Raw genomic sequence first — 23,858 nt, forward strand, 5'->3', positions numbered from 1 at the left:
CATGAGATTGAAAGAGTCTATTTTGATGACTTTCCCTTCAGTCTTCTGACACAAAGGTAAAAATTAAAAAAATTTTAGATAAAAATCATCTCAAGTTAATAATTTATAGCTTTTATCTGATGTATATTGTGTCATTTAAGTTCATTTATCTGATATCAGTAGGAAACATCCCAGTTTTAAGTTTCATTATGAATTATAAACCCACTATGCATTCTGTAAATATGTTGTTATAGGTGTGTATGTGTATATTAGTGTGAAGTAGTGCTTGATAGTATGACAATGTTTCCTTAGCTGATCTGTCAGGGCTTCTAAGACTGTTTCCCACAGCAACCAGCAGGCGTCCTCGTAACCGCCTGTCTGATTTTTCTTTTTTGCCTGCTGCTTCCCCGGACTGCCACCAGAGGTCCTGTCTTCCTGTTTGTGCCTTGTGTTTTGTGTTCTAGATCAGTGTTTCTCAACCCTCTCCTGGCGTACCCCCTGCCCTGCATGTTTTAGATCTCTCCCTGCTCCAACACAGATGATTCAAATGATCAACTCGTTATGAACTCCTGAAGCTGCTTCATAACAAACTGATCATTTGAATCAGCTGTGTACTCCAGTACTCCAGTAATGCAGTACATATATTATCCAAGAGATCCAATTTAAATATATGTGTACTTGACACTGATCCAATCAAAGAAAACAGTATGGAGGGAAAGAACAGCACTGCATAGTTGCCCAGGACAAGGAGCAATGTGCACAGAATCCTTTTCCTCTCTGTGACGGGCACTGAGGTGGAGCGGGAGAGAGCTCTCCATGTGGCCACCAAGAAAAACACAAGAAGAGGGAATGGAAGAATAAGGAAGATACATAATGTCAAATATGTGTTTTTTATATGTCCAGAACAATAACTGGCAATTCCACCCAGCAGAGCCAGTATAAAAGGAGACACCCAGGCAATCAGAGACATCAGAACTGAGTGTCTGACGGTGCGGCGATAACGGTACCACAGAGGATGGACGATCGCAAGGTACCTCTCCAGAGCGATGCACACCATGAACACAACACTGGATAGTACACCAATCACGCAAATGAAATAGAATGTATTTTCGACCTGCGGGCTTAGGTCAGGAATCAGTATGCAAAATCTACCAATGTGCTGGAGGATGTCTGAAATGAGGAGGTTTATGACATAAACAGGGACAGCATTGTCATCCTTAACCAGATGATACAGGGCAAAAATGGCCCAGCAGATGACAGGAAACTCAATGCAGAGAGTTATCCAGTTGAGAAAAGTTTTCTGAGAAAATCATAAAGTTCACCATAGGACGGGAAAGTGGAGTTACGTGTGTAATTCATGGTTTCCTGGTCAGATGGTGAGTTTGACATTTGTGATTCTTCACGTCCTTCGAGCTCTGTGGTGGCCACTCTAAAATGAGAGCATTTTGTTGATGCTTACTATTTAAACTGTACAGTATTCATATCCATACATTGCCCAGTGTATGGTGAAGTACAAGAAGCCCATATAATATCTGGCTTCCAATGTGAGGCCTTAGAGGCCCTTAGCACTGCACACTGGGAACTGTTTTTTGCCATTTTAAGGAGGCTGGGTACAGCTGCTCCTCCAGGCTGGCAGGAAGTATGTGCCTGTTTCTTCTTAATAAGCCCTTCCTGATTTTAAAAGATTTTTAAAAATCTGTATTTACAGGGTTGTGTGTGGAAGAATTAAACAAAGTACATTCATAAAGCCTGTGAGAATGGTATGTGTTAGCTGGATAACTTCAAGGCAGAAAAGGTCTCACTATGGCTTGTTCTCGCAGTGTTTGACGGAGAAAATGATAAAACGATGAAACGATGATGATGATGATGATGATGATGATGACATGACTATACCTGTATACCATTCATGTATGAAATGCCTCAACAGGATTTTCCTTAAATACAGGTTCTGTGAATTCAGGGAGTAGTGATTTGTAAATGAAAGTAAGTTATTGCTCTTGCAAAATAATATCTGTGAAAAACAGGATCCATTTAATCAAAGGCTGTTCAGTGCAATGTGAAAGTTTTTTTTAATAATTTTGTGTTTGATATTTAAAAATACAAATGTATATAAAATATTTTTGTAATATTAAATGAGACCCCTGGAAATGTGTGAGTTTTCACTCTGTAGCTGTAGAAGTAGAGTGAAATTAAGGAGGACGTTTGCTAATGACATTATCATTTGCACCACCGTTTCACTTACCACTATGACATTATTCAGTAATGGACAATATTTTTAATTATTTGATTTGCAGATGCTCTTATCCACAACAACATGCAAACTTACATGTAAATATATCACCCATTTATATATCTGGATATTTACTATCATTTCTCAGCAATATGGCTAACTACACAAATTACAGGAAAGAGTCTATTTTGACGACTTTCCCTTCAGTCTTGTGTCTTGATGTTTGAGAAGAAAAGTTGTCTGAAGTTGGAAATATATAGTTTTGATGATAAATTTTATTATAAATATTGTGTCATTTATGTAATGTAATTTACTGGATATCTCCAGAAAACATCCCAGTTTCAAGTTTCATTTTTAATGTTGACTGTTATTGACACATTTTGACACATTTTGTTATCTTCCCTTAATGTGTTGACACTGTGTTGCCTAAAAACCCAAATTTTGAAATCTGGCTTCTGAAGAGGTGTAGAAGAACCACCAGGGTACGCCAACAAAACCTTGCTTGCGTTCAACGTGTTTTTGTGAAAACCTCACCAGAAAATATCTCAGTTTCAAGTTTCATTTCGAATTACAAACCCACTGTGCATTCTATAGATGTGTTATTATAGGTGTATATTAGTGTGCACTAGTGCTTGACAGTATGCCAATATGTCTGATCATCAAGATTGGAAAGAAGGCAAAATATTAAACTCTTAACCTGAATGCCAGAAATACCTGAAAGTACATTTCTGGAGTTGGAATTCTGGGAATGCAAAAAGGGAGTCATGAGATAACTACCATTATAGAGATAGCTAGAGATGTAAAGGCTAAATAAAGAGGATGGAGACAAGAGCAACACAACTATCTGTACAGAAACAGCCCCAAAAAGCTTGAGCAAGAGCTGCAGGGTGATGTACATGACTGCCATTTTGCTATCTTCCCTTAATGTGTTGACACTGTGTTGCCTAAGAACCCAAATTTTGAAATCTGGCTTCTGAAGAGGTGTAGAAGAACCACCAGGGTAAGGCAACAAAAACCTTGCTTGCGTTCAATGTGTTTTTGTCAAAACCTCCTTCTGTCACATTTGGGCATTTTAAAGAAACCCTTTTGGTTTTACAATGATTGCTCGTTGCTCATTCATTACAATGAATGATACGTTTCTTTGTGTGGGATGTGCAGCAGAGTAAACTGCATACAGTACACTCCACATTGTAGCAAAAACAAATGCAGCCAGTCAATTTCTCCTTTCTTTCTCTTTTAGATGTGTGAATGTTGTCATCGTTACGGAGTCACTGTAAACCATACTTGCATTCACCCATGCATGGTAAAAGTACACAGTGAAAATGTTTAAATAAACACAGATGCGTTGGTATGTTTGCATATTTATTCTACAACACATTCACATAAATTGCAGCCTGGGAAACACCAGAATATATAGATTATGTATACATATATATAGTCTGTTATTTTGAGACAATTACCTTAGCAAGTGAATCTAGCCAAAACAGAACAGTAAGATTAATGGTAATAAAGTCCTAAGATTTTACCAAAGGCAGAAAGCATTTAAAATCACTCCACAAGGTGCAGGCTTTCTTTGTGGCAAGGCATCTCTGTGTATGCCCTGTCACTGAACCGTTTCATCAACAAGCCCAAACGTCACACCATTGGCCACCGACATTCCTGTTTGGAAAATGTCTGCACGTAAACATACAGATTGGTGAAAACCAATCATACTTCACACAAACAGGTCAAATCAGAATTCAGTTCTCAACTGATGGAAAGAAAAAAAAATGTTTTGAAAGCTCTGTAACGTCACAGTAACACTGTCAGTGGATGATCAGAATGGCACAGTCAGCAATGTTTAGGAATTTGACTGATGATCGGATCGACATTACAGTAAGCTGCTTACAGCTAATTTAACCATTTATCACGTCCCAGCCATTCCACAAACACTTCCTCTCAGTCAACTGTTTTCTTAGATGTGTCCTCATAAAAATTTGAAATACAAAATTCCAGAAAAATGCTAAACAAATTCCAAATAAATCAAATTTCAATTTGTATTTATAATTCACTGTTGAATTATCATGTGCTTTTGTTGTTGGGCCCTTCTAAAGGAAGAAATAAATAAAATCCTCTTGGCCAGTACAGGCTTTGATATCGGAACTCCAGGACCAGTCATTATGACCTGTCTTACATGCATCTGCTGTATGCCTGGTGTGTGGGATTTAAATTTGCACGCATGGGTTTCCCTATGAAGCAATCAGCAGCGAGAGTGAAGCTTAAAGGGCAAGGGAGGACATGGCAGGTACACACCACACTAATGTGGAGCCATTGAGATCAGTGCGATGGCCGAGGATTCAGAGTCCTCTTCACTATTGATAACACAGCTGTACACAAGCGTGAAGCCACACCCCCCGACACACCTCACTGCAATGCTTGCATTATGACCTCATGCACCGCTTTGCGCTCTGAATAACTTCTTTAGCGAGAACCAGATAAATACACAAAAATAACACTGTCACATACAAATTTGGCTTGTCTTTGGTCCTTTCCCACCCAGATCTGACACTAAACACTCAGAACATCAAACATAAAAGACAAGAAATGAGAGCAACAGACCACAAAACTAGGACTGCTTTGAAGAACAACCATCGTCTGAGTATTTACACGTAGAATGTTACATTCAGGCCCTGAATTCACAGGTTGTGTTGAAGTCCAGTTTGGTTTGAGAAAACAAATCTGCATAGCATCTTGTCTCCATAAAGTTCCACTGCTAGCCTTCCGACAAATGCCAGGAGCAATTAACTTCCAAGTGTGACATTTTTGGGGAATATACAATATATGGTTCAATTAAGAACCAATGGGCTCTATAGTTTGTGAAATAGTTATGATGTATATAAAAGAGTATGAACAAAGTCATCAGTGGTGAGGCAATGCTTCAGCTGAAAATAAATCAATATAACTGAATGTTGTGTAGTATTACTGTGAATGTTGTACAGTATGCATGACTGTTGTACAGTGTAAGTGAATGTGTGACAGTTGCACAACCTTTTCAGCTCTGACTTTCACACCTAAGATGAAGCAAAGAATAAATTAAGTCATGAAATCAACATTCCCACTGGTCAGTTTTTACCCTGAATGTAAGTGAATTAGTATTCCTGAAAGACTCAAATGTCCCAAACCTAAAATCACTATACATCTTCTGCTACAAATTTTTTTTTAGAAAAAGCACTGTATTTTTCAAATGCCAATTAACTGTAAGGTCATTGGGCATGTTTTGGGCTTGTTTTACCATAACCATTAATAATCCTCTCACTGCTTAAGATAGCTCACATTTTCTGATGAGACTCTTGCACTGCCCCATTCTGCTGAAGTAATAATCTTACATTTTTGCTCTTATCTGCTGCAGTATTCTCAGAGATGCTTTGATTCATTTTTTTAGCAGCCAAGCCAAATATCAAGAAAATTAAAATACCAAATTTTTTCTCAGCTTTCCTTTGTAAAGGCAACAGTACTTTTATATCAAAACTACTTTTTAGACATCTACTGTCAGGGAATCTATTCCATTTTTGTAGCCTTTTGTTAATCCTTAACACTCCCCTGAAGCAGTAATTACACAAATTGATATTTTAAATATAATCACCCATTAAATTATATCCAATGCCACCAACTCATTTTAGCCGTTTAGCAAACCACTCCTTTTTGACCATATAAAGCAGGCCAACCATACACAGAGTTCCTCTATGACCTGGAAGTGATGGGGGGTGTATGAGGGTCATTTGGAGTCTTGTGTAATTACCACCATCATCTGCACATCTTGCATTAGCTAATGGACAGGACGAGGGAAGCATCAGCCAGGGATGACACAGGAAGCCTGTAGGGTTTATGGCTGGGACTAGAATCCCTACGGCAGGCTGCAGTGAATTTGGATTTTTTTTTAAGCAAAGCTCGGGTAGATCGGGACCACATCAGCTAGTCACTGTAGTTTGGTTGACCTGTTTTTTTCAGTGAAGGGGAAAATGGAGTCATAAATGTATGCCTGGGTCACTGTTACAGGGAAATGTGAATGAGGCGTAAATGTGGGGCAGTGAGGACAGGAGGCGGGGCCAGGGAATTTGAAGGAAATTTGGAGGCGGGGAAATGACCTTTTGAATGGAGAACAACATGACGTGTTCCATGGTTCCATGGATGTGTGAGGTCCTTGGTTTCTCTGAACAGAGCCTCGCTTCATATTTGCTGCTTACACTATGAGCATGTTTCACCTGTAAGCTTTACATCCAAGCCTCGTTTCTGACCCTGGCAATGATACCTGGTACTGGAGCTCACTCAGCTTCCCTCACTGTGACTTTTTCATGTGCGATCCATTGACTGTTCCTTTCAACTTCAAGCAACAAGCCAGGCCCTGCACTTACAGCCACTGGCTTACATGGTAGCCTTCATCCTGAAAATCTCTGTAGCCTTCCATAGTCAGAGAACTCACTGTATCGTTAAACAAGCATTATGAGACTGAACTGAAATTCAAGACATCTGAACTGAGGCCATATACTGCAGGGTTTAAGATGTCCCTACACCTTCTTCCATACCAGTTGTTTTCATATATAAATTTAAACCTTAAATTTAAGCCCATCTTACCCATAGGGAAAAAGAAAAAAGATGAATAGAAAATATAGAATTTGTACTATAAATCTTTCATAATGTTATATGGCACAGTATGTCTGATTTATGCATGTATATGTTACATCAAACGCAAAATAAATAAATTTAAATTAATAAATTTACTTTTTTCATATAATATGGTGAATTTTTAGATGAATCAAAAGGACAAACATAATAAATACTGAACAAATATGATCAGGCAAAACAATAAATATGTTTAAATACATGATTATTCCATATGTGTACAAAAAAAACAATGTATTGTACAGTAATAACATAAATGGCGTGTATGATGGCTATCAGTAAGACTAAAAAACATATCAAAGCATGACAAAATAAACAATCAACCGTGACGCAGCCAAACACCCCAAACGTAGGTTCATGGGGTTCTAACAACCCCCCCACCCCCAAAATAACGCCTCATGACAGTGGGCACCTCATACGATGATGTCATAAACTCTGCCCACGCGCCCCAGCCATTCGCGCACCGCCTGCCGCACCCTGATGTCGGTCACATGACACGTCAGCTGACTGATGCAGGGGAAAACAGCCGGCTGCAGCGCTGTGAAGGTGGGGTCTGGCAGGAGCTGTACCTGGTTCAGAATGGTCAAAACCATGTTGGTCCAGGCCTAACCCGGGTCAGACAGAGAGAGAGAGAGCGAAAAACAGAGAGAGACACAGAGACAGAGGGAGAGAGAGAGAGAGAGAAAGAGATGGTGGGAGAGAGGGGGTAGCTGGTTAAAAAGTAAGTAAAAAGTAAGCACTCAGAAAATAAAGGGCACTCCTGCCTGGTTCACCAGTTCAAACACTGGTTACAGTAGGTCATGTGTGGTGGCAGTTTGGGTGCAGATGGATGCACTCACGAGTGGCTGTTAAGTTGAGTCCCCCTCATTTGCAAAACGGCCACGAGATTAAAGGCGCCATAAAAATGCAATTCATTTTAACAACAACAATAACGACCACATTATCATCATTTTGTGCCTCAAGTGGCATGACTGTGTGCCCCATTTTGCGCCGGTCGCCTACCTGTATCTGTGCCTCCGAGTCTCTGAGGGAGATGTTGTGGGAGCTGGCCGTGGAGCCCGAGCGCGGCCTCTTCTCCTGCCTCAGCACCTCAGGTCCGGCGCTGAACGAGTGCCGCATGGGGCCCTGGTCCACCAGCTGCTGGGGCCGCTGGGGAACGGGCGAGTCGGGGCCCCTGAGGGTCACCGGCTCCGCCCTCTTCTCGCCCGCCTTGGCCTCTTTCATGAAGGTGGAGAGGTTGTGCTGCTGCTTCCTCTTCTTGTACTCGATCATCAGCTTGGTGATGGTCTTGTCGGTGGCGATGGTGTACAGCTTGTTGCCCGCGCTCTCCCACCACTCCTTCTTCCTGCCCCCCACCGCCTCCCGCCGCTCGCCCTTTGGGTGGGGCCCGTGGGGCCCGGGGCTGTGGGCATCCTCCGAGGGGGTCTCCGCCAGGTGGCAGCGGAAGCCGTCCTCCGATGGCGTCCCCCGGCCCGACAGCCCCCCCGTGGAGGGCGTGGACGTCTCGGAGGGGAAGAGGGGGAGGAAGAACAGGGGGTCTCCCCTGAGGACGGGCAGCTCCTCCACGCTGCTCTCCAGGTCCAGGTGCATCTGGATGTAGTTGTTGCAGAGGTCCATGCAGAGCTTGTGCAGCCGCTTCACCAGCCAGGCCCAGTCCAGGCTGCTGACGGGCTGGATGCTGAGGGAGGGGATCCGGGCCCTCCACTGCCGCTTCTCCTTGCCCCTCGGCGGGCTCACCTGCGCCGTCTCCTCGAATATGTCCTCGTCCTCCGAGGAGCACTGCTGGGAGGAGTCCGAGCTGCCCTCCTCATCCTCGTACAGGATCTTCTTAACCTGCTCCGCCGTGATGTTCTCCTGGTTGGTCAAGGTGGCGCACAGCAGCGCCTGGAAGTAGATGTTGAAGCTCATGGCGGACTGGCGGTAGAGGTTGGCGGCGCCACAGACGCCGGACACCTTCATCAGCAGGTACTTGAGCCCCGGCCTGGTGTCGAAGTCCCGGGCCGTGCGGTACGAGTCCAGCAGCAGGTCGAAGATGATGGCCAGGTTCTGCATGGAGATGTAGCGCAGGAAACCGCCCGGCTTGGGCTCCGACACGGGCGTGGTCTTCTCCAGTGTGTCCGGCTGGCTGGAGCTCTTCACAAACTCCTCCAGCAGGATGTCATACAAGTTCTGGAGCAACACCTGGTGGGAGAGTAAGCTCACCACGATGGTCCTGAACGGAATCCTGTGGATCAGGGGACACAACCAGTCAGCTCCAGGCAAAGGAGAATAGTACACTGTACACTGCACAGTTCAAAATAATGTCTTCACATGCAGACAGAATGCCATCTCTAATAACCAAACAGTGTCATGCTCACACTCACTGGTCTGGGAGTGTTGTTAGCCTGGTCTGACACTGTTGCTCATTCAACTTGAATGGATACATTTCTGTTCTTTTGTGCTGGAAGCTGCTCTGGTGTCCTGCTAAATTAATGTAATGTAGTGTAATGTAATAGCAGTGCACCAGGGAGTGCAGGTAAGCATGACAGTTTCATAGCAATTCCAGGAGGGGGGGGGGTTCTCTACTTTCATTACTACAAAGAGGAACCAGGGACTGAAATATTCAGGTTCTGCCTGCTCCTCTACTACTATACTCTGAACTGGAACCAAGTGAAACTGTGATACTTCGGCCCCATGGCAAAGATGCTGCTAGCTGTCAGCAAATGGGAATAGTGGGCAAGGTTGTTGTGAAGAACCTTGAACTGCCAACTGAATAAAAGTGAGAGCCGAAGTAAATTGAAATAAATATATTTTCTTAGGTTGACCGAAGTGCTGAACACTTTCCTTGCTTTTTTACCTCTGATAAGCCAGCGGAAAGTTGTGCTACCGTTTGAGCAGAATCTTAAAATAGCCATTATCTCAAAAGGTCATCGCAAACTATAGCCATTTCACTGCTGAGACAGTTATAGTCAAGCGAAAACCACAGAAGCGCTTATCTTATGGTACTCAGGCTTCAGCAAGCAACTTGACCACTGGGTATTTAAATTTTCACGTGAACTGCTTTTTCATATTGAATTCATGTGAATTGTAGCAAGTTATGAACACGTATTTTGGCAGGCCATTCACACGGACAGATGAAAAATAAAAAATATAAAAAATTTCAACTATTATCAGCCCAAGAACAGTTTCTAGCTCTTATTATTACGTTTCAGTGTCCAGTCCCAGACATACAAACACAGAAAGACTGACAGAACCACTGCATAAAGTTCAGGCCCTTAGATGGGCTTTGTTTTTGGGTTTCATTTTACTCTGATGTAGCTGATTGCTCACAAACCATAGCCATACTCCTTATTCCACTCAATGTTATGGTAGTGAATACCTGTGAAACAGGCATTTTCTCCTTTCACGGCTTTGCCTGGATTTCATGTGATGGAGAAAAAGACTCACCTCTTCCTTTCTTTCTTTTGAAAAGTCTACTCTGACCCCCTTACAGAAATCGGCACAAGACGTCAGTGTTTACATTCCATGAAACTGAAGTATCACGTACTGCAGCATACTGTGATCCCGGAGAAATAATTTGAAATGCACCGTCACAGTTCATTTCAAAAGCAGAGCGAGTGACCGTGTGGGGACGGCAAACACAGAAGCTTTATATTAAATAGAGCCTTACCCAACTTTCCTGTTTCCAGTCCAGCATGATTGAAAAGAGAAATCAACACTGAACTTCAAAGCGGAAGACAGTCATTCTACAGTGAGCAAGATTTTCCAAAAGAAAGAGCTCTTGCAACACCGCACAACAGCTTACACAGCAGTACACACTACCATTATTATCTAAACGTGTCAGAAGAAAAATAACAAAACATTATAATATTGCAGGTAAATTTATATGCGCAATTACAAGTTAACAAAGACTGGTTATTGTCAGAAGCATACATGATGTAACCTGTGGATGGGACAGGCCCAAAACATACCAAAGAGAGATGAAAAGTAACATTTTGATTTTTGCTGGAATATTCATACATGTTATTAATGGAATACACATTCAGCCAACAGGTAACGGTGTCACACATTGAGCAGATGCTGACCCACCTCTTCTGTGTGTGCCCATTCGACTGCTGGTCCGGAGGCAGCTCTATGATCAGCACACACGACTGAGCATGCTCAAAACCCTCCTTATTGTTGGGGGTCTTTGGGGAACACTGGGTGTCCAGCATGAACACCTGGAGGAGGAGTTGGAGAAACGAAAAAGCCGTGAGGCACGTCATTCCACCTTAAGCTGTGAACCTTCTCATTCTACCTCAAGTCAGTAACATACTGTACATTTTTGGATTAATGGTAGGCGTTGGTAACATCAAGCCAAACACACAAATGGAGATGAGCATGAGAAATTCTGCGGCGCCTCAGCCTTGGTCCTGGCAGCCTGCAGTCTTTCAAGCTCTCTAAAGTACTAACTCTCTGATCTGGAGGGGTGCTGTACGGCACACTGAAAATGGTTAAACAAAGACAATGATTCAGTAAATTTTATGGTAGCATGGTAACATGGGAACTGCAATTACTCCCGGGTCAGGGAAGAGTGGTTGATAATGAGCACACACGGAAATATGGACGACATGGCTGAGGATACTTGATATGACACCTCCAGCCCACCAGGGGCACCATGCGATTCTGTCTGCTGCACCTGCTGGGCCATGGCGCGGATCCTCCAGTACTCCGCCTCTGCAGATGGTGAGTGGGAGGGCGCGGCCACCTTCACTTCACAGGCATCGCCTGTAAAGCTGTCGGAACCGCTGTGGAAACAGGCCAGCAGGTTCTGCCCAGAGAGAGAGAGAGTCCTTCTGGATCACTTTCACATACACTGGACCATCTTAGTATCAGTCTGGGTGCAGGGGATAATATGCCACGGGTTCTTCAATCAAATGAAGGATCAGTATGTGAAGCGTGGATGTGGATGTGGATGTGGATGTGCCTCAGTAAGATGTGGTTGCTCCTTCTCCTTTGCTGTTCCTCGATGGTGGAATGAACTTCCACACTCCATCTGATCTTCTGAGTCCCTCACTATCTAGAAGAAACATCTGAACGCACAGCTCTTTCACACTCACCTGTAACGCTACCACCTAAAGCACTCCAATGTGTCGTAACCTTTGTTTTCCCTTATGAAAAATTCAAATCTCTGTATCTCTGCTAGCCGGTTTGTACCTTGTCTGGCCAACTACTGAAACGTGGTCATGCAGCGCTTCTAATATGGCTTTTTGCTTGTGTTGTACTCTACCTCACTTCTAAGTTGCTTTGGATAAAAGCATCTGCCAAATGAATAAATGTAAATGTAAACGGTTGCTGCTCGTTACCTTGACGGGCTCCAGCGTGGCAGAAAAGGCATCCTGAAGGGCACAGCAGGCCAGCCTCCACATCTCCTCAGTGAAGACTGGGCCAGCCGTCACCAGGACATACCTGCCCCAGGGGAACAAGCCGGGTCACACACACCACAAACACGCCCATGCTGAAGGGCAGCCCAGGACAGGGCAGTCACCAGGACGTGCGCTGTTACATTCACTAAAAAGACGTGCCAGCTTGAAGTCGATTATGGCTTCCAACAATCACCAATAATCATCGTGAGCCATTTTGACTTAAAAATCTTAACGCGATTTATGGGGAACGCCATCTCTGTTGTTCTACCCCTTAACATTTTTGGTATTCATCCTCTATTCAAGTTTACCCTTTTGTTTATTATGTCAAAACAACCATTTACAGTGGCAGAGCATTTGCTGCAAGGCATGGCATAAAGTCCAGCTAAAATCAAAGATTATGCATCTACAGTTAACATTGTATATCATCACTACAAGAACTCTGCAACATGAACCAACCACCAACCATGCAACATCGCACCACCCTGTCGTGGTTTATTTCTACAGAACTGCACCACCAATCGTGGTGTATTCCTTCCTTAGAAGGTGTCTGGCTATAGCTCCATGGTGTGAATAGTGTCAAAGAACGTTAGCTGGCATAGTTCGCTAGAGATTATCGGCTAATTTTAGCTTTCTGAGCTAGTCTGCTTGCACAGTTGTCAGCTAGGGAGCTAACTGATGCACTTTATTATTTTAGTTAAAGTAGTCACAATGTTTCTTATTCTGATAGAATTGGGCTTTATGGCATATTTACAGTTCATTTATTGACAGTAAATTGAAGCACTGGAACAAACCCTGACTCTGTATATCCATCTATGGAAAAACAGACAGACAATTTTTTTAAAGACTTAAACCTGTTTAAATAAAGCCATTTGAACCTGTAATTGTTTGTCCCATCTCTAACAGACAAGTTCTCAAAATCTAATGTTAGACGGCTAAAAATGATTTCAGAAAATAATAATAATAATAATTTATCATTACTATTATTATTATTATTATTTAGGGGTGCTGAGATGAAATTTAGGTGTGCTTGAGCACCCCTAAAAAGAGTCTAAAATCGCCAATACTATAGAGACAGATGATCACTAAGCTGATGACGAGAAATCTCAGTTTTTTCAGTTTCCCACAGGAGACCGCATGTAATACAGGAAGTGAGTCTATGCCGAGCACAGAGGGCTATCCGCGCTAAAAAGCAGAAGTAGAGAATGACACTGCCTGGCTGACGCCACAACCGGTGGTGGCTGGCACTGCAACACAAAATGGAAGAAATCAAAGTTCAACTTTGACTATTCTACCATTTTTAGAGTAGTTTTAATCAGCAATGTTTATGTATTTTACTGATGTATTTATTCTTCACATTATTCAAAATATTTGTTTTCTGTAATTTTTCTGTAAGATTTTATACCACAAATTTCACCAATTTCATTTTTTTTTCTAAAATTGTTCTATACTGTATTCATTCTTTGTATTCATTTTTTTTTCATTTTGTTCAATCTACTCATGTGCTATGTTGCCAATGTTATGCCTGTGAAGGTCAATGGAACTTCCTCTGAGGAATACTTCAGCTGGAACTGAGCTGAAGTGTAGAGCAGCGCAAAAACTAACTAAAACTGAAGTGCAGTACACTGCCGTGCTCAAACTGAGGGGCAGTGTACTGCAGATACTACTAAAGTGTAGTGCAGCTCTAAAACTGAAGTGCAGTGCAGTGCTGACACTGACAAGCAGTACAGCGCAGTGCAGCTCTAAAACTGAAGTGTGGCACAGTGCAGTACAGTACTGAAACTGACAAGCAGTACAGCGCAGTGCAGCTCTAAAACTGAAGCTCAGCGCAGAGTGGAACCTCGGTAGGCCTGACCTGATGCAGGAGCAGCCCACTCTGGAGATGGTCTCTGCTGGCTCCGACACACACGCCACCAGCAGCTTGAACAGGTCCTTCAGCATCAGGTTGATCAAGCTCTCGTACCCAATGTCTGGGGTAAAGGCAGGCACAGTCAGGGCAGACACGGGAAAACCTGGCAATCACGGCACCAGTGTGTCACTAGACCACACGATGGCACGGGTTTACAGCACAATTTACATTTACACATAACCACCGTCAAGACGTTGTTATCCAGAATGGCTTGCAGAGCAAAAAGGTGCGTAAGTGCACATAATAAATTCACATGAACATCGCTACACACACATTCTGATCCAGTGTCAGTAATTCACACATTGCTACAGTAACAGTCCCATGTCTATCACAGAACGAAGCCTACAATTATCAAAAATTCAACAAATATGTCTTTGAGTGGCCTATTCACGGGCGGGGACTCAGAATGTCCGCTACCTGAGTGGATGAAGCTGTGGATGTGCTCCACAACCAGCTCACAGGACAGGCCAATGGCGTGCTTGAAATTGGCAGCCGCGATGTCCCAGTAGGAGTGGTCGCCATGGCTACGCTGCAGCCACAGTGACATCACAGGCAGCAGCAGCTGGATCACAGAGAAGATGGCGAAGCCAGGCCCTAGGAACAGAGAGAACACAACGGACACCCGATGCTGAGAAATCACGGGCAGAGTCGCGGGCTTTGAAAAATCAATATTAGGCCCTTTTTCAGCGAGGTACATCGTCAAATGCGGGGCCTGAAAACAAGGAGCCTTAAGTTTATAAAAAACAATAGATGACTGGAATTTTGATAAGTAGAAATGTCAATGGCAAATGTATTTTGATTCTTTCCAACTCTCTGACTGGGAACAACATCTTTGGTCCATATTCTCCAGCTTTCACTCAAGAAAGTGCATTCTGTTGTTCAGTGGCCACGGATGAAAGAAGTCTTATTTTTCATGGGACAGAGGCAGGATCACACCTGTCCAGCAGGACTAATGGGTTCTGTGCAGCAGAGCTTTGGGACTGTTGCATGTGTGTGCACCTTGCCTAGACCTGTGTCTGTCAGGGTTCTGGTGTGTGTGTGTGGGCCTTGCCTGGCCCTGTGTCTGTGTGGGTTCTGGTGTGTATGTGTGTGTGTGTGTGTGTGTGTGTGTGTGTGTATGTGGGCCTGTGTTTGCATAGGATTTGGTCTGTGTGTGTGGGCCTTGCCTGGCCCTATGTCTGTGTGGGTTCTGGTGTGTGCGTGTGGACCTGTGTCTGTGTGGGTTCTGGTGTGTGTGTGTGTGTGTATGTGGGCCTGTGTTTGCATAGGTTTTGGTCTGTGTGTGTGGGCCTTGCCTGGCTCTGTGTCTGTGTGGGTTCTGGTCTGTGTGTGTCAGGGTTCTGGTGTGCGTGTGTGGGCCTGTGTCTGTGTGGGTTCTGGTCTGTGTGTGTCAGGGTTCTGGTGTGTGCGTGTGGGCCTTGCCTGGGATCTTGGTGACCTCCCTGAGCAGCTCAAACAGCAGCTCCAGTGTCGGGGGCTGGTGCTGCCGAGGGCAGGTAGACACGGCCGCAGTCAGCTGCTCCAGCAGGAGAATCCACACCTGGATCAGCCCTACAGAGACGCAAACAGGTGAGAGTCAGAGAGAGCTGGCATCTGACTTCAGCATCAATCACACAGGCCACCTCCAGCGGCTACTGAGTGAGTGGTCATATTAAATGAGTGATTGCATTGAGTGATTGTATTGAATGAATGAGTGAGTTATTGTAAGTGATTTGCGAGACAGGAATCACATCCTAACTGTTCCAGGAAGTGAATTGAGCAGATATCAAGAGGGAAAGTTCACACCAAAACTCACACCCAGCAATGGTATCGAGAAGAGGAAATGTGAAGTATATTTATCATAACAATGAACAGCAAGTAAAGGCCACATGCACCAGGGACCCTGCTCAATTCATGGTTTCACTAATTTCAGTAAAACCTCAAAAAACTTAATACTACCTACACAAAATTACATATAATAACATATCATAAATGCATTAGTAAAAAACACCAAATATGTCAGCATCTGAGCCTCTGAACTGCAGTTAATGTCTGGTTTTCAGAAACCAATCCAAAAGAACATGAACTACATTTTAAATACTACTAGCAATTCTTCCCCTGAAACCACAGGGTTAAAGTGACAGTTGCCATGGTAAACAATAGTCTACAGCACATTCTGAGAAAACAGTGGGAGGTGTGTAGGTGGGTCCAAGGTACTGCCTGGTCCTCTGGGCCACGTTCACGTATTTGATGGGAGAATCTGAGATATGCAGAATCCAAAATGATGCAGAAATTTTGTACCATCTAACACATTCCTTAACGGTGAACAGCCAAGCACTTTTCAACTAAACGACAAGTATAACACAGGAAACCATACTGCAATCTTGGCCAGGAAATCAAGGGTTATACTCATAATCTTAGCAATATGTACTTTTAATGGTCATAGATACCATGATAGACAGTCAAAATCTCCCTTGAATAATGACTCCTACAGTACAGTGTCCCCATTGCTGTGCTGAGTGTCTGATTATTTAGTGTACTGTTTGGGAGGTCTTACTGCTCACAAAACATTTCAGGGAGCAAATGGATTTTTTCCACTATAAGATTTGGCTTTGTTATGGTTTTGCAGGAAGTTGGCACCAGGTGGCATTGCTCCTTGCCAATCTGTGAGTTTCACTGGCTGGTGCCTTTTGCATAAGTATTTTCAATAGATTTCAAGCACCATTTTTATACTTCGGTTTAAATGCCACACCATCCTTGCACCTACTGTTGTTGTCAGCTTGCATCTCAAGTGTGCATAAACACAGAGTCACCTGGTCGTAGCTCTGTAGCTCACCTGTGTCATCATCAAACTCTGCCAAGATGGAGTCCATGCCATCCTCACTGCTGACAGACCTCTCCTGGGCCCTCATGGGAAGGCTGGCCAGCCGGGCACCCAGGAACACTGGCTTTGAGGGCATCTTATAGATTTTGGTGAGCAGCTGTGGACAGAGTGGCGTTAAAGCATTGACTTCAACAGGCACACATGGCAAGACCTCCACCTTTCCTTTCCTTTCAGATCTTCCGTCTCCCATGCAGAGGACAGAATGGATGCCCGTGCCCAATATTACACCCTACGGTGGCCCCTTCAGCACCCCACTGACCACGCCCTCCATGGCCCACCTCCTTCCTCACCTGTGAGCACTTCCTCAGGTAGTCCAGGGCAGGTAGGCACAGGTCTGTAGAGCTCATTCCAGTTCCATGCACACAATCTCCAATCTCTTTATAGTCCACTTCTCCTGGGGACAAGAAAAATAAAGCCTTACTCCAACAGAGTACAATCAGCACAGCACAGCATCAAAAACACCACTCTCCACAACAGGCATAAGATGCAGATCAATACTCTCATGTGTATCAGAAATGCCCCAGCGACACAATCAGGTGAGTGTCACGATCCTTTGATCATCCAACATCTGACTCCCATTAACAGGTAAACAAAACACATGTGGCGGACAGGCTGCGTCAGGACCTTCACCTGGAAACATCTGCACAGTGACTTACCTAAACCTTTGACGAACTTCATAAGGCACATGATGTAATCAGTGGCTGCGTTGGCGAACACCTGAATGTTGTCTGTGTTGATGAATGCTTCGAAGACGTCAAACACAGGCGCCTGAGACTTCCCTATAACCACAGCAGGGTGGAACACACAACTTATTCAGCTATCAGACACAGCTGCAAAATGCAGATACATTTCATATATCTACATACAATTGGGACTTCATCCTGCGATAAGACAAGCTGAGCAAATAGAAGAAAAGTGAAGCAAACATTAATCAGAAGCTCAAGGTCAGAGAGTGATTAAGCCTGACAGGGTGGTGCAAAAAAGATAGAATAACTGAAATGGTTCAACAGAAGTAATGTTCACATTGCATACTTTGTGCACTGTGTCAGCACATTGGCTAGGGCAGTGAAATGAAATACCCCTTGTTACAGAGAGGGAATGACTCAAAACCCAGTCTTGCCTTACCCAAAGAGTACTCGATGAAAGTGTCCTACTCATAGAGTATTCTAAGGAACAATCCAAGTAGTCCATAATGTTAGTGTATTACCCATTGAGTACTCCCCGACCAGGTAGTCCTTAATGTCGGTCTTGTTCCCATGGACGGTCCTCAGGGCGCTGAAGAGAGGTCTCCACCCTGACTGGATCTGAGGGGAGCACATCTCCACCAGCTCACCAATGGAGGTGATCACCTGTGGGGAGGAAGTGTTAGCTTCAGGTGGAGGTGAGGACCTGGGATCATTCACCTGGAATCTAAAGACAACAGTAGTATACTCGTCCCTTAATGAGGTGATCACCTGAGAAACCTGTAGCGGTCACATGGTTTCCCACAACAACAGGCCACTTCTGCGGCAGTGCACTTACAAACAGTACCGACAAACTGAGGTTATGACCTGTTGCCAGATCAGTTATTCTTCTGTGGTTGTCTTCAGCTCTAAAAGCAACCCTGGCCCTTGCTGGCATTGCAAATCCTTTCAATACGTGAATCACTAAACATAAGTCATTATCAACGGCAATAACACCGGCAGGCAATAATGCCAGCCTTTTTAAATACGTTAAGTGGGGCCTGAATCAACATTGCAGACAAACAGCGCGTGAAGCTTTTCTTAATATGGACCATCCATAACCTATTACTTTGGAAATGCACTGACTTAAAACCCATTTGAAACTGATGATATAGTGAATATTTTCATGTGTGAACGAACACAATGTGTGAAAGTGTACCCACTCAGCGAGGTCTGAGGGTGTGGTGTGGTGTGGTGGGGCGAGGGGGGGAGGGTGTGGCAGACCAGGCCGGGTGGGTACAGGGCAGAGCAGGGAGGCTTGGGGAGGATTTCGGGACGGGCATTACCTGGTCCTGAACGTCTTCGTCACACAGTTCCAGCTGCATGATGTGCTCGAAGGGGCGGAAGAGGGCCTCGTTGAAGTGGAAGTGCGGCAGCTCCGCCCAGCTGGTCAGCACCTCCGTCAGGACGTCGTGGATGAAGGACACGGCCTTCTGGGATACATGGCGCTCTTTGTGGCATGCAGCCTTGGGTGTGTATGAGACAGAGGCAGAACCGTGGCGTCACTCCCAATGCCATTGGAGAAAAGAGCGCTCTGGCTTCATGGCTTGCTGTTAATAGGAGACTGCAGGGGCAAAGTGTTCTTCCTCTGCCTCAGTTTAGCCATTACTGGGACATGAAGTCATCTCTCCTTGTTGAAACTTATCAAAATTGCAGTACCAGGTGTACCTAGTGCACCATGTATACATCTTTTTCCTGACTGAGAGGTACCTCTGAAAACTACCTCTCACTGCTTAAGACAGATGCTTCATGCCTTTGGGCCCTGGCACAGTAGTGCTAGAATGACAGTGTGTTAACATTGTTTCTGACACAGGGAAAGCGTGAGAGAGAGTAGATTGCATAAGAAAGTGGGAGGTCTTTGTGCCTTTAAAAGGAATTAAATGATCTGAGCGGCGCTACATTAAATGATTGCAAGGGAAATGTCTTTTCTTTGACACTGCATTAGATGGTCCCAACAGAAATGTATTTTCCTTTGCACTGCATTAAATGGTCCCAGCAGAAATATCTCTGCTTTGGCACTGGAATAATGGTTCCAGTAGAGATGCCTCTGCTTTGGGACTACATTAAATGATCCCCTAGCTTCCTGGTGGGTTTCGGTGTGACGCCGGCATGCCCTCCTACCTCCACCAGGTGGGGCGCCACCACGCTCCACGCCCGCATCATGTGCAGCAGGGGGCGGGTCTTGTTCCTGACGATGCGCAGCATGGCCTCCCCAAGCCGAAACAGGTGCAGGGCGCTACGCCGGTCCTGCGTCGATTTGGCCTCCCCTTTAAAGAGGCGAGCATGGTTGCTTTGGTAACCGCGCCTTCTCAAACTCACTTCTGGCACATTACATAAGAGCTAGCTGATATCCCAATATTCATAGTCAGAGCTAAAGCAAACCTGTAAGTTAAAGTATACTGTCGGTTTAAACACATTATAGAGCATTTACCAGATATTAGTTAACATGAATTTTAGTTTTAAGTAATAATGTAAAAAACTACCCACACTCAAACTCAATAATTCTGCTGGGGGCTAATATCTGGGCAAAATAGTTTTTAAAAGCTTCTTTTCAGTAGGCAGTTTATAACTACAACTCAAGTCAGAGTAGAGTCACTTGTCTATGGTGGAGTGCCTGGCATGGCTACTGAATAATAACCTGGCAGTTTACTCAGCAGGGCTATGGAGTAATCCCCTGTTTAAGGTAATAGACCTGGCACAGTTGGGGAATAATCCCATGTTTAAGGAAGTATTCCTGGCATGGCTAAGGAGTAATCCCCTGTTTCAGGTAATATACCTGGCATGGCTAAGTAGTAATCCCCTGTTTCAGGTAGTATACCTGACATAACTAAGAAATAACCACATGTTTAAGGTAGTATACCTGGCATAGCTAAGGAGTAATCCCCCGTCTCGGTGACAGAGTCAAAGAGCTGAGACTGAGAGGCCTTTCTCAGCTGGTGCAGGAACCCCACCAGCCCGACCAGGTTCAGCTTGCCGGCCGCATCTTCAAACAGCCTAAAGGGAGAGAGCAGCTGTATGTGTCAATGCAATCAACAGCAACAGGTTTCTATGAGGCCTACGCAAGACTGTCATTAGAAGAGTTATTTCATCATAGGTCATGATCACTCATGAACATTTGAAGATTTGAAAAACTGTACTAAACTGGCACAGCAAAACAAATCCCAAACCTGGGAGAGGTCATCAGTCATTAATGTTCAGCCTGGTTTTTCAGCATACAAACTCTGTTTTAAAGTGATTCTGTACAAGGATGTCACACAGGCTTCGAAGACATAATGTAAGTAAATCAATGCCCAATCAGTACCCAATAACCTAATCAGCACCCACTCTTTGGAAGAACAATTACTGATTTTTTTTGTTTGACTCACTAAAAGGATTTATTGCCTGACAATTCTGTAAATCGTTACATAAATGTACTGGCGAAGTTACGTCAACTCTTTTTTTCTAATTATAAGGCTTTGCGAAAGTGGCCATCACCACAAGGTAGTTTTTAATCTTTCAAATGCATGCATGTTAATCCACAGAAGATAGAGCTTCTCACATGGGTGTTATCAAGGCCTAGGTTAGCAAGGTTAGCATGGGCACTCTGCAGTAAACTCAAAGGGTCACTGAGGCAGGCCACAGCCCCTCGCTTGGCAGCAGACAGTTTAATACACTACAGCCGTGTGATGCATTATGGGCCATCAGGCCATAAAATGAGTTATCCTGCCCGGAACGGCCTCACGGGAAGGCCGTAAAATGCAGGCCTTTAAATAATTAACATGTTTTGAGCCCTGTATTCTGTCAGACAGGGGAGACTCTGCAGACATGTCTGCTGTGAGGGCAGCATCATAACGTGCAGGAGCACTGAGATAATCTGAGCACAAGCAATGACGCAGAGCTGAAAGGTAATAAAGCAAGCAACATCGAATGCACGCACCCCTGCTAATCTGGGATTATAAATCTGTCAATGTAGAGCAAACCGCAGTTTCGGTGGTGGTAAGATTAAGATATTAATGACTAGTTTTGGAAAGCAACGCATTTTTACACAGGCAGTCATTAACAGGATCTCTGCACCAACCACAAAACTGACAACAAACTCATCACCAACCCAGTGCAAGTTTTTAATGGTGCCTTCCCTCCAGTGCATAAATTTCATATTGTTTATATAATGTTTTATTACATGTGAGGTTTTTCCATTGGACATCCAATGAATTGGCCATACGAAATTCTATCTGAGACGTGTTATGTCTCAACGCTAATTAACAGCATTATATCAAACAGAATTGACACGATTAACTGAAAGCCCCTGCAGATTTGGGGGGGGGGCGGGGGGGTGGAGTTCCGCTCTGTACCTGTCCGCCTGGGTGGAGAGGGCGCAGACGGCTTTGGCGGCCCCAGCCCCGCTCAGCAGGCTGCCCCCCCGCAGGTCGAAGGCCTTGCCGCGCCCGCTCTCCTTCAGCAGCTCCTGGACGGAGAGCGGCTGGATAACGGGGTGGCTCAGGGGAAGCTCCCTCTCCGGGCTGCAGTCGGCGCTCAGCTCCAGGCCCAGATCCACCGCCTGCTGCGCCTGGGTGATGGGCAGGGGCGGCTGGGAGCTGCCGTCGCTGAAGTGGGTGTGCTCCAGCGAGCTGACGTACTCGCTCACCCTGCCCGGATTAACCACACAGTGACATGAGGAAGATTCCCTATTAGTGCCATCTAGTGGTAGGTGGAAGGTACTGTATTGACCTTGGGGGAGCTGCTCACTCACAGTGAGTTGATACATAAGTTAGTGGGTGAGTGAGTGAGTGAGTGAGTGACTATATGTGACTGAGTGAGTGTATGACTAAACAAGTGTATGGATGAGTGAGTGCGAGAGTGAATGGCCACGTGAGTGAGTGAGTCAGTGTGTGACTGAGTGAGTGATGGACATTACTATTTCTAGGGCTGCTAAGTCAGAGCCAAAAGCATTGCCTTGAGTTACACCTATAAACTACTGCCACACTCAGGTTAGTAACATTATTCTTAAGCAAGAATAAACCTTTATAGATTTATAATTTATTTAAAATTATATATTTATAGCTTATAAGTCTTATAGCTATAGCTTATAAAGCTTTTATATAAAGCTTTGCAGTAAACACTACAGAAAATAGCCACAAATCTCATAAACACGCCCAGTGTTACGCCCAGTGACAACTACAAGGGCATTACATTTCTATGGCCATAGCTTTTTTATGTGACTTACTTACGTCCTGGCTTCTTTATGAAGATATTAAGATATTTCCAGGTGGAGGTTTAACAGTCTAAGCATACATATGTGAGATTGTGAGGTGAAGACAGCGGCCTGCAGACGTGGCGGTGTGAGGTGCTGCATACCGGAACACGTGTGGCCAGCAGTCCTGGTTGTGGCTGCCCATCTCCAGCCCCACGCTGAGGATGGCATCCATGCATAGCACATGCGCCGTGTGCAGGCGTACCCCCTGAGGGCGCCCCATCTGTTCCAGCTTCTGCTCCACCCGCTGCTTGACTGTGTAAACACACACACATAAACTGCAGTTCAGCCTCTCGCCTGAGGGGGGCGCTGCAGGCACCAGTACGTCACAGCACCACCGGCCCTGTCTGTGCATCTCATCCCAGTGTGTATCTAGCGATGAGTACGGCCTCAATACAGCCAGTGCCGTCCCCTGGCTTAGAAACAGCACTGCATAGGAAACAATTGGAAAGCTTGCGGCTACTACTAGAGGCAAACATCTAAGAGCGGTAGGTTCAGTTTATGCAGCCACTACGTAGATTACAACATACCCCATCTAATTCCTTACAAGTGAAGTGAAGCGAAAAGCTGTAGCATGAATGGCCCACTCAGCAGTCAATCACATGCCATGTTGTGTAACACTCTGCCTATTGGACACATTTCCTGTCCCTTCCTGGGTGCAGGGAGAGGGTCCGCCCATCCAGGCTCAGGTAGAATATTACCCACCGAGCAGAGTCAGACACATATGTCCTCGGTTGTTCAGGAGTACCTTGTGCAATGGCGTCCCCAGTCTCAGCCTCTTTCTCCTCCTTCTCCTCCTGCACGCAGGAAGCGGCTGCCATCTGGGCCAGAGCGGAGGCGCAGTTTGCTGCCACACCTGGAGGTCAAAAGGTCACACGGGGTCAT

General features: G+C 44.8%; 2 protein-coding genes across 2 annotated transcripts in view; both read right to left on the reverse strand.

Annotated features, from left to right (window-relative positions):
• Positions 1-37: 37 nt before the first annotated feature.
• LOC118790288 (psychosine receptor-like) lies at positions 38-3,116 on the reverse strand. Its single transcript, XM_036547192.1, has 3 exons — positions 3,060-3,116; positions 658-1,279; positions 38-45 (listed from the first exon to the last, which is right to left on the reverse strand). Exons 1-3 carry the CDS (start codon positions 3,114-3,116, stop codon positions 38-40), a joined length of 687 nt encoding a protein of 228 aa, XP_036403085.1.
• A 4,016-nt stretch (positions 3,117-7,132) lies between these two features.
• The window catches only part of arfgef3 (ARFGEF family member 3), a 41,767-nt gene continuing 25,041 nt past the window's right edge, over positions 7,133-23,858 (reverse strand). The window contains exons 17-34 of the mRNA XM_036547195.1: positions 23,722-23,829; positions 23,078-23,228; positions 22,075-22,368; positions 20,604-20,737; positions 19,865-20,010; positions 19,030-19,209; positions 18,229-18,370; positions 17,678-17,800; positions 17,312-17,415; positions 16,974-17,118; positions 15,581-15,709; positions 14,576-14,752; positions 14,105-14,219; positions 12,193-12,295; positions 11,526-11,657; positions 10,937-11,067; positions 7,871-9,092; positions 7,133-7,473 (exon numbers count right to left, since the gene is read on the reverse strand). Of these exons, the coding sequence (XP_036403088.1) occupies positions 7,282-7,473; positions 7,871-9,092; positions 10,937-11,067; positions 11,526-11,657; positions 12,193-12,295; positions 14,105-14,219; positions 14,576-14,752; positions 15,581-15,709; positions 16,974-17,118; positions 17,312-17,415; positions 17,678-17,800; positions 18,229-18,370; positions 19,030-19,209; positions 19,865-20,010; positions 20,604-20,737; positions 22,075-22,368; positions 23,078-23,228; positions 23,722-23,829 (3,728 nt within the window). The 3' untranslated portion in view covers positions 7,133-7,281. The remainder of the gene's footprint in view (positions 7,474-7,870; positions 9,093-10,936; positions 11,068-11,525; positions 11,658-12,192; positions 12,296-14,104; positions 14,220-14,575; positions 14,753-15,580; positions 15,710-16,973; positions 17,119-17,311; positions 17,416-17,677; positions 17,801-18,228; positions 18,371-19,029; positions 19,210-19,864; positions 20,011-20,603; positions 20,738-22,074; positions 22,369-23,077; positions 23,229-23,721; positions 23,830-23,858) is intronic.

This window comes from Megalops cyprinoides, chromosome 15 (genome assembly GCF_013368585.1).
Source record: "Megalops cyprinoides isolate fMegCyp1 chromosome 15, fMegCyp1.pri, whole genome shotgun sequence".
NCBI classification, from domain to species: domain Eukaryota; kingdom Metazoa; phylum Chordata; class Actinopteri; order Elopiformes; family Megalopidae; genus Megalops; species Megalops cyprinoides.

What these genes read in the sequence shown, in the direction of transcription:
- LOC118790288 (XM_036547192.1), bottom strand. Translation starts at nt 3,116, where the DNA reads ATGGCAGTCATGTACATCACCCTGCAGCTCTTGCTCAAGCTTTTTGGG. An exon ending in AGCTTTTTGGGGCTGTTTCT is followed by an intron (nt 1,280 to 3,059) that starts GTACAGATAGTT and finishes TGATTTTCTCAG; the next exon opens with AAAACTTTTCTCAACTGGAT.